General features: G+C 37.3%; 1 protein-coding gene across 1 annotated transcript in view; it reads left to right on the forward strand.

Moving 5' to 3' along the window:
- The window catches only part of LOC590450 (DNA primase large subunit), a 37,399-nt gene extending 30,410 nt beyond the window's left edge, over positions 1 to 6,989 (forward strand). The window contains exon 12 of the mRNA XM_030982987.1: positions 4,782 to 6,989. Within this exon, the coding sequence (XP_030838847.1) occupies positions 4,782 to 4,984 (203 nt within the window). The 3' untranslated portion in view covers positions 4,985 to 6,989. The remainder of the gene's footprint in view (positions 1 to 4,781) is intronic.
- The last annotated feature ends 4,646 nt before the right edge of the window (positions 6,990 to 11,635 follow it).

The following is an 11,635-nucleotide window of genomic DNA, read 5'->3' on the forward strand; positions in this document are numbered from 1 at the left end:
CTGTCTGTAAGGTTGGATGTCACTTTAACCCTCTATACTGGAATGAAGCTGAAATAGACATGTACATGTATTACGGAAGTCAACAGACTAACAGGAATTTTAGATTTGGCTCTTGGCCGAGATTGGCAAAAGTTGTGCAAAGTACAGCATGAACCTGTGCTCTACTTAGTTTGTAACTGCCAGTGAATCTAATGCCTGCATGTAGGTCACAAATACACCGCTCCCCATACAATCTTCCCTACCCGGCGGATTGCCATGGATTTTAGAGACCGTACAGGACTAAAATTGGTCCAGTGAAAATGCAAGTTGCCCGTAAGGGTGCCGGCCGGTAAGCGCTTCGTCCGATTAACAGGTGCACCCCATGGCTCCCGGGGTTGTCAAGGCGCCTGGCTTAGTTCCGTGCGGTGCACTGAACTATGTGTCCTCTAAAATCTGCGCCTCCTGTATTTAAAGCTGCGTTGTACATTGAGAATTGACAGAAAAAATTGTGAGGAGCCCGTTGACAGCCCGCAAGGTACAGGCTTTCTACAGCCTAACTGTCATATGCAAACAAAGGGAGAATTGGGAGCAGCCAACTCAACACTATGGTGCCTGTGCGCTTACAGCTGGTGAAAAATGACCCGGGCTCGGCACCAGTTAAAAATTACCCAAATGTCTGTTTTTACTGTACGGGCCCCAAAGTATACGTATGTGAAAGCCCCTAGTTTAGGACACTCATTAATCAGGCTACAATTACAACGATTAGAGAAGAGAAGGCTTCAATAAAGTGAGCCCAAATCAGATCGATGTCTTGGGGTTTCTTACAAATGTTACGAATTGTATTTAACTTACAAGCAAGCTAAACAAAGCATTACTAGAATGGAGAGAATATGCTTAAGAAATTTTTGGTGCTTGAATACATTTTTTTAAATTTACCTATCAAATTTTGTCTTACGACCAACGAACGAGTATTAGGAAAGAAGTCATATAGCCGATCATTTTACAGATAAGAACACGTTTGAATTATACACAGTAAATTTTGGATCATAACGATTATTTCTGGAAATTCTAGTATAATTGCATTTCTGATAGTCAACATCTCACCGGCAGAAAGTTGGCCGTGTGTTCCCGTTCATAGTTGAAGAGAGGTCCGCTAAAGCTAACTGACAATCCTAGAATAGAAATGCAGGTCAAATAAAAACAAAAAGACAAAAACAAATACACATGAATTTAACTCTTGATGAATGTTGTCATATACTTACGATTTTCAGCTGTGTTTTATTTTATTCTTAGCTTCAAGCGATTATGTCGATGATCGTTTGGAATAAACAATGAAGTTGAATGAACCAATAAAACTCGAGTCTTTCAACCGCCGTACAGCAACACATTCCAGTATATCGTACCCCTTGTGTACAGTCGCACGGTGTCGCCTCCGCTCCGGCTTCGCTGAAGCTAGCTTGTATGAGCCGTTATGAGTGACGTTTGGCGACACACACCACCGATTCGTGAAAACCGGAAGTGGTGTGTGGGGGGCTTTGTTTATTGGACATTCCATTGCGGAGTAGGGAAGATTATATCGGATAACTCATTTTCTGTTTTTTAATAGAACCTCGTTGTGAATTGAATTAGGAAAGACCGATCAAATTATGCCAGATTTCTGTGATTGTTTCTATCCGAGGAGACAAATAGCGCGCATTTGAATGGTTGGTAAACAGGACGTCAATTGTGATATTCCCTCTTCAAAATGGTTCAATCGATGACTCCCGATATTTTCCGGGAAGACCATTTTAATGGGAACGTTCTACCCAATTTGACTTCTCGATGAACCCTAAGCAATATATAATGTCGGAATGGCGAATATTACTGTTTTCACACTGGCAATATTTTGCTTAACCCCGTACTATAGGTGGGGTTAAGGGGGGGGGGGGGGGTCTTAGCCCCACCTATAGTACGGGGTTAAGCCTATTCCACTCTCTGTTCAGACTGGTTTTTACCAAAGTGGGCTAAAGTTGGCTAACCCCACCTATAGTACGGGGTTATAATAACCCTGCAAAATAGCAGGGCTAACTCCGCAATTGTGGTGCTAACTCCTGCTAACCCCGCAATTGCGGTGCTAAGCAAATGAATGAGAACAGAAACGAAAAATAGTCCGGTACTACGCAATGGAGCGTATCGCAGCTGGCCAGATGCGAAGTATGTCCAATCATAACATACACGATATCTGGGGTTAACGAAATGCAGTGAGAACAGCGGGAATTTTCTTATTCCGGAATAGGCGCTATACAGTGTGTCTCTAAAAAAAGTAAACCCAACTTCAACGGCAAATTTTCAGAAAACTATAAAATATTTACACATTATTTTTTCATGGTTAGATAGTCCAATAAGTCCTCTGTCCAATTATATCACTTAGGTTATCTGACGCTCATGCATGACTGAGCATGATTCAACTTAGTGAACTGGTGTCAAATCATCACTGTGGCAAGTTATTTCTTGCTATTGTCATGCATTCAGGGCCTATTTGAAGTTAAATCTTTGTCACATGTTAGGCCTATGATTACATAACAACTTCAGCAAAGGTTGTTCCTAACACAGGCACACTTCACATGCTTTCCAAACATGGTACAGTTGACAATTGAGCAGAGAGTATTCCTGGTAACTCGATACCAGGAAACAAGAAGTTTCGTGGAAGTTCAAGATGCTTTTCGGGTGCAGTTCCCCGAGAGGCAGCCTCCAACAAAAAGAGCCATCTGGTACAATGTGAGAAAGTATGCTGATCACGGAACCAGTTTGAACAGGAATAAAGGACACTCTGGCCACAGACGAACTGGGAGGTCTGCTGAAAACATCCAAGTGGTAAGAGAGGCCATCCAAGCCAACCCACGCATAAGCACCAGGAGAAATGATACTGGAATACCACGCGCAACTTTTAACAGAATAGCAAGACTGGATTTGCATCTCCATCCATATCATGTTCATGTTCAGCACCAACTTCTACCAGCTGATTTTCCCAGACGACTTCAATTTTCACAATGGTTTGTGAACCGGTGCAACCGAGATCGACAGTTCCTCCAGTTTTTTACCATCGGGGATGAAGCAACGTTTTCCATGGATGGAATGGTAAACACCCACAATGAGCACGAGTATGCTGAACTCCATCATCCACCGGGATATATTAATAAGAACATGAGCAGGGAGAAAGTGAGTGTCTGGATTGGTCTTTGTGGCAATGGTTCATTGGTGGGACCTTACTTTTTTGAAGGCAACATCAATGGCAGGGCGTACCTTGACATGCTGAACAATTTTATTGTGCCTGAGATGGAACAGATCTTCCCCTGACAACGACGTGGAGCATTCCGCAGGGCCTGGTGGGCTCAGGATGGGGCCCCAGCCCACAGACTTATTGCTGTGAGGAATCGTTTGACTGAACTCTTTGGCAATCGCATCATTGCTCTTCATTTCCCAGTTGAGTGGCCTGCACGTTCACCAGATCTGACACCATGCGATTTCTTTCTTTGGGGGTATCTTAAAGGAAAAGTGTTCCAAACCCCACCGGCCACAATTCAGGAGCTGAGGCAACAGATAACAGGTGAAGTGAACCGATTACGACAAGATCAGGGAATGATCAGGCGTGCTGTCAGGGACATGAGGAGGCGTTGCGAGCTTTGCATGGAAAGGAATGGCGGTCATGTCGAGGGTACACATCCCTAAGCTATGCTTGTAAGAAATCAGACATTTCCTATGTCATTTGATTGATGAACTTCCAGTGCAATTCTAACTTGCCACAGTGATGATTTCACACCCATTCACTAAGTTGAATCATGCTCAGTCATGCATGAGAGTTACATAACATACGTGGTATCATTGGACAGAGGACTTATTGGACTATCTAACCATAAAAAATAATGTGTAAATATTTTATAGTTTTCTGAAAATTTGCCGTTGAAGTTGGGTTTACTTTTTTTAGAGACACACTGTATAGTACGGGACTAAAAACAGCGAGTGTGAAAAGCCAAAAAAATAGTCCGGGGTTAAGGATAGTACGGGGCTAAGCAAATTAAGTACGGGGTTAAGCAAAACCAGTGTGAAAAGATATAGTTGAATATCACTACATAGTAGCTAGAAGTTATGGATCTCAAAGCAGTGTTTTCTGCTCAATGTCAGTATAAAACAAAATCATGATTTAATAGCGTCCCCGCCCGCTTCCTTTTTGGGGGCCGCCTCCCCCTTTTTTTTAAATGAATAAAAACATGAAAAACATACTGCTAACAAAATCTGATTTTAAAAAAAAAAAAAATGCCGGCGTTGATCTTGAAAAATAGCCCGACTATCAGGGAAAATGTACCGAGCTGCTACTTTGGAAAGAAAAAAAAGGGCCTCCTCCTTCCTATGCAGGACGCTAACATGTTTTTTTTTTTCTTCTTCTTCAAATGGCCTTAAGAGAGAAGCAATTGACATTTGTTCCTTATATTTTTTCTCTGAATAAATGAATTTATACTTGAACTTTTTGTTATGTTACAAGAACATTAGCTCCATTGGATGAGATACAATTCTCCCGGCCCTATATGTATTTGAAAAAGTTATTTTCTCCCTACTTGTCATTTCTTTTTTCATTTTTCAATCATTCTATGTCTGTTATATAATCCTGTTTAATCTGTTTCTGTATACAATTTGTATTCTGTATACAATTTGTATTCTTTGTAGACCTTAAAAAAGATGATTTAAAACTAAAAATGTATACAGCCTTGACGCCGATATTAAACCATCTTTTATTTTCCTCTCCCTGTTTTCCTCTTGTGTTAAAGGTTTCTCCTCAACCCCATCGAACCGAAAACCAGTTTCGCGTTACGCCTCTACACCGTCACAAAATAATTCCCAGTCACCATCAACAGCGCCCTCACAGGCCAAGGTGAAGACAGATCCTGAAGCGGAGTTTGACGAGATGGATATATCCTTTGAGGAGGCAGAGGCTCTAGAAAAAGCTCTCCAAGAAGCAACTACTGCTTGATAAAGAACTGGCTGCTGGCATCGATCACCTATTAAGTGTGTTTTGTTTGTTTTTTTGTTTTGGGGGGCTAACAACCAGAAACTTTTGGAAGATCAAAGAATTGTCATTGTTTACAAGGATGACCAATAGACCATTTTCGTAATGTAACCAAATTTGTACTTAGGTATGCCTCAAAACAAATCATTTCAATTAGTACGTGATTAGTACAAATAATTGTATTTCAATACCGGTAGTCAGAATGTAAATATATCCTATGTGTTGTTAGGTAGGACAAGCCATACTTTTCTTTTTCTTTGTCCTTCCTAGCATAACTAATGTATGCAATTTGAATTCTGACTACATATTGAGATATACTTATTTATAACAGCTGAATTAAATCATTTTGTTACATTTCGAAAATGCCCTATTTCAAAGCAAGAAATTCTTGCACTGAAAACACAAAAAGTAGTGTTGTGTAAAAGTGTCCATGACATGAAACTTTTGTGAGTCTGAAGCAGTCATAATATAAGCAAATATTCATGCACCCGAATTTTTCTGGTTTAACTATAGTACATTATATACCTCTTACTGTTTATCAAGTTTTGCCCATATTTTCTTATGGATCAATATGTAAGAAAGTCAGGTCAGGTCGATAAATGATTTTACTTATTCCAGTATATCCTTTGACCATAATAATAGACATTTTCAGGATGATTATATATTCACTTATTTGCATGACGAATATTAGTTGCTGGTATGTTGTTCATGTTTAAAGCCAAGTAGGTTTACACCCATTTTCAACAATATGAGTTATAAAATCTGCCCAACAATTGTTTTGTACAGAATAAAATACATGCACTATGAAAATATTGTTCAATATAGAAATTAAAGTTTGGGGAATTTGGACAGAAACTGTTGAAGCTATTCTGAAAGTATAAAGGTATAAAGGTATAAAATGGTGAAACTTGATTAAAAGCAGACAGCACATGTATCTACAAGGGTACATGAACATAAAAGATGATTTATTCTTGTTGGTTTTATCAAGCCTCTCATTTCCCTCGTGTCTACCGGTAGTTAATTTTGTCAATTACCCAGTAAATTACAAATTGTCTGTGCATTTATTCATTTGGCAGTTATGATTTATTTGTTTACCTCTTGATATCTGATGGAAGTTATTTGGATTCAGTTGGAACTCATGTTTTTTTCTACTCATCTCCAGAATTCAAGATTACATGTAATGTTACATAATTATATAAAAAAGGCCAGTGACCAAAAGATTGTATTTCTCATGATGAGAATACATGTGTAATATATTTTCTAGCTTACAACAAAATAATATCCCTAATATAAAAATTCAGAACATACTGTCAGACAGCATGTGTAAATATAGTACATCTGTACAGTTACAATGATCAGGGGGAGATTCTAGAGTTTTGTAATCTCTTAAATCTACCAGTAAACTCCCCCCCCCCCCCCCAAGAAATAACTTAGTTATTCTGCAAGATTTATTGAATTCTTTCCCATTAATCTACAAAATTCCCCACCAAAGAGTATGAGAGAGGTACATGTATATTAAAAGCACTATAATGTTTTTAGCATAATGTTCAGTTTCTCAGGACAACATGGACATCGCCAATATCGTGATATGTGACGAACTATGTGAAGTTGTTAATATCAAGTATATGTGTTTCAATTCATGGATGTTGCCTTCCCCCCACGTGTGTGTGGTGATAAAGTATTTAATTCACCTGCTATTATCTTTTGTACTACCATTGTCGAAACGAAAATTATATAAATAGATTTTTGCTCTTCTGGGGTGAAGGTTGTAAAGAATATTGTACATCAATAGGCAGGAATAAATATTATCTCTCAGCATACCTACACTTATTCTTTGAGGTGACTGGTTTTCTCTGCTAAGGCCTGATAACTTTGTACATTAACACATGTAAATACATGTATATGACACATGTAATCAATAATGTAATGACATAATAAAGATGAAAACTGATAACCCCCTATAAGCTTACTCAAAGTGAAGCGCTCTCATTAACTGTGTCCTGCTTTATTCTGCATATCATGTATAGTATTTCAACCAGCAAGTAAAAAAAACCATTAACTACATGAAGGTTTCTATTTTGAGTGCCTCTTTAAAGGTACTATGTCCCATTTGCAGGCCAAAAAAATGAAAAAGTTAAATTCCAACTGCATTTGAAAGATAATGCTTATTTAGAACTTCCCTAAAAAAGGTGGGGCTTGAAAATGGGAAAATAATGACTATTAGTTGTAAAATCGACTTTAGGGCTATAGAGCCGAAAAATAATAGTCTTGATTTTCAGACAATTGTACCGAATGGTCATACATGTTATGCTGCGCAAAGATTCAATCAGTTTAAGAGGCCATCACAAGAAGTGGGTTATTGATGTAGACAAATGCTCATGTACCCTTTACAACTCTTTTCATGTATGTTATTACCAAAGGAGAAAAAAGGCCAGTCAGTCACTCAATAGTGTCTGACAGTGAAGTCTAGCAAGTAAACAGGTTTCCTTGCATAATTTGAATATGAGGACACTGCTAACGTTTAAATTTCACAGATAGGACATACACGACATATTCATAATTCCTGTAAAGTTCTACAGAATTTGAGGTTGGCTGCAAAAGGGACATAGTACCTTTAAGGAAGTTATGGGTCAAATTAATATAGCCTCTGTGCCACATACTAAATGAACATATTAAATAGGATACATTTACAGCGGAAGATGGTATCGATTTCAGGAACTGTTCAGGAATGGAGCATATGGTACCATGAAGGTAATGTCACATGTCTTTGAAGATGTCATAAGACATGTATAGAGGGAGCTATATAGCTCTAGCCTGCTTTCAGACTTTTATAGTTGTTATTTCTCAGGACCTCAAAATAATTATGCAGTTTTAAGTTACCGATATAGTGGGGAAATAATACAACACTGACAAACATTTTTTTAAACACTGTACAGAATATATCAATCTTTGATTTTAGTAAATATATATTTTACTGTCCATCTTGGACAATTAATATAGAATGAACAAGAAATGCACCAAGAATTATAAAAACTAAGGAAATTTGACTTTCCACTTTTACATACTTCTGAGCATGAATTGATGAACAATTGATAAAAGACTTTGACAGATGAAAATGTTAGGAAATGCTGTTATATATTACACATGTACCTTTTTCTTCTTTTTTTTGCATGTAATGAAGCAGCGTGCATGTTTATGGACTACACTCTCTACAGTGATTACTGCAATATGTTGACGATAATTCCAAGCCTAAGCAAAATACTACCGGTAAACAGTACATGTATTTGTCCATTAAATCTGGTCTCCCGTTTATTCTCTTCAGAAGTGAAATGATTTCATATTCAGATCAGACAAAATTTGTTCAGGAAATAGCCTTGTGAATGGCAAATATCAATTATCAATATTTACTCTTGTCGCCCATTGATGAACATGGAATGTTGGATAAACACTTCCTTGACTTAAAGGTAAAATACAGGATATTTTACCGACACCACTGACTACTGCAATTTATTTTCAATTGGGCTATCATAAAAAAGAACCATGGTACCGTAACCATGGTTATTTTTGTCCAAATTACCATCCACCATGGTGTCAAACAAAGATAAACATAGGGTCATCAAACAATGAAATTTCAATGTTTGTTACCATGGTGAATGGTAATTTGGACAAAAAGTTCTTTTTTTACAAGGGAAATTGGTAAAGGCATACATAGAGCCATTTCCAGTTCCTGTACCCAAGCATCATCATCCACACTAACAGTTGGTGATGCATCGAGGGACATGGTTGTCAGCACACTCAGGACATTGTGAGCAACAGAGGGCAGTATACCTAAATTTGAATAGTGTCAATAGAATACCCTGCCTCTAACTAAACTATAATTCCCAAATTCACAGCACTGTTTATTACAGTACCGTTATCAAAGCTGAAGAGTAAAATTTCACCAATAAAACGAATTTGCATCTTTCAGCTCAACACACAATCCATATGTATTTGTATTTGTATAGCCAACATTTAATGTGTATGCATAATATAACTTTCATAACAATGCTTGAAGGAATTAAAGTTGGTATTTCGCTTTCATTTCATGAACAATTTTACTGGATTTCATACTCATAACCTTGCTTCGAACAAGTATACCATAACTGATTTTGACGTAACATGAAGCCGTCTATAAGGGCGATGGTGATGTTTTTGATTATACAGTAATATTAGTTACTGCAGCACAAGACTTCAACTGAGTAACACCTACCTACTTTGTTCTGTGTTGGATTGGACCCAAGTACTAACTAAACATACACTATGAACATGACAGACAAAGAAAGCGGACAAAATATACAGTTCCTCATTCTACCCTCAACAATTGCTGTGGAAGACAAAGGAACATCCCTTCACTGCTACTATGTAAAAATGTGTAGAACAGGTGTCACATACATATTCACCTTTTTACATAATAGCAGTGAAGGGATGTTCCTTTGTCTACCCCAGCAATTGTTGAGGGTAGAATGAGGAACTGTATATTTTGTCCGCTTTCTTTGTCCGTCATGTTCATAGTGATCGCTCCTACAACTGGTGGCAGTGGTGGGATGCATACCCATGCCATCGAAATACAGCCCCTACTGGTACTCGATGCTCAAGGAGGGTGGTTCTTCATTCTCATACGGACAAAGTATCTTATACATTTTGACAAGATATACATAGGCCAGTATATATGAAAGATAAAATTAATTTGTTAATTCAATTTACAACATGTACAAAACAAAAGAAAGTGGCAACAAAACTAAGCTTTAGGAAGCATTGTTGATTGGAACAGGCGATGTTTGACAGAGGTTGTATGACATATTTACACCTGCAAAAATCAAATCTTATTTTTGAAGTCTAAGAACATTTGTAAACTACAGTATTCATCAGATATATTATCAATGCTGACCTGTTTTATAGAGTGGTGAAGTGTGACGTCATCTAAAAACTATTTTAGAATTTCTCAATTTTTTCTTCATTTTCCGAAAGAGCATCAAAAATAATGTCCGAATGTGAACCAGAGCACTATAACACTGAGTTCCCATAGGACATATATTTATTCAGATGGTCATATCTCAGCCAATACTTTACGTATTCAATTGGTTTTCAACATTCGGACATTATTTTTTATGCTCTTTTGGAAAATGAAGAAAAAATTGAGAAATTCTAAAAATAGATTTTTATGATGTCACAGCATCGGTATTCTATTGATTTTTGGGGGGTCTAGACTCGAATTTTAGGCACCCATGTGTCCCTGGCACCCACCATTGTCAAGCCCTGCAATAACAAATAGGGATACCAATCTGTTAGAAAGATACTAAAAATGCAGGCCTATATAATGATTTACCTCTGCCTTCACCAGTATATAGTGATACAAAGAACTTTTAGTTACGAATTTGATTTATTACATCAAGCTGCTGCTTGTAATTAGCTGCACGACAGTATGTCATTACCTGTACATGTACATGTATATAATTAATTCCCTCCACATCATGATAATTATAGATCCTACTACAACTTTAATATGGAAAGTTCTCCATAATGTTATTCTAAATAAATAATATATATTTGTGGCTACATTCCTAGACAAAAAGTGAGATAAAGAAAATCAGACATTTATTATACATTGCAAACATTCTCAGCAGCACAATTATTGAACGTGCACGGCTGATGTCCCAATACCCTTTGTACAGACCACATGTCTTTGTAATGTACATGGGGACCACAAGTCTGTATAATGTGGTCTGGTAATCGAGAAGTCCCAGGTCCGAACCAAGTTCGGTAAGGATTTAAGCCTCATTACCAAGGCCCTCAGAGAGGACCTAAAACTGTTGGTGCCCTGGTTGCTTACTTACAAGCATACACATGCTTTCTATAAGGCCTAAAATAAAAAGTTGTTGTATTGCCCTTTGCGACCGACCCCAAATTCTGAAAATCTACGGTCGGCATTTTAAAAAAGTTTTTTTTTAATACCGTTTCTTAGAATTTTTTTGTATTAATGAATAACAAAATATGTATTTTGTTTGACTTAAAAATCAAATTATTCCAAACAATCTTCACATTGCTAGCAAGTTTTACAGGTAGTTGAAAACCAACTTCGTCAGCAGGAAAGCACAGAGTGTTGTCTCAACACAACATTGCAAACCATGGATTGTTATGAGGTGAAAAGATGTGAATGAAATGATGACTCTGAAACACATGTATTAAAGCATTAAAAACTGAGAAATATCAGCCAAAAGAGGGCAAAAAAAAAAATTAAAAAGAAAAAAAAAAATTATAAAAAAAAAAAAAAATCTGACTGACCGACCCATGTTTTAGCACCTAAAGGGCAATACACAAAAAAAAATTTTTTAGGCCTAATGGCAGTCAGGTAAAACAAACAGACCAACCAACCAACTAAACCAATAATAGTAATATCAATAATTTTCATGACATCCAGTTTTAAAGACTATCACATCCTATCTCCAAAAATTCTCCTTTAGTGAAAGCCAAGCACTATGGTCTCAAAGATTACAATTATCTTATCTATTTCTTTTCTTGGCACATACAGAGACAGTGCCACAAGTTGCTGGTCAAGTCCAAGCATTTTTGTCCAAC

This window comes from Strongylocentrotus purpuratus, unplaced genomic scaffold (assembly GCF_000002235.5).
Source record: "Strongylocentrotus purpuratus isolate Spur 01 unplaced genomic scaffold, Spur_5.0 spur5_scaffold_13, whole genome shotgun sequence".
Lineage (NCBI taxonomy): Eukaryota > Metazoa > Echinodermata > Echinoidea > Camarodonta > Strongylocentrotidae > Strongylocentrotus > Strongylocentrotus purpuratus.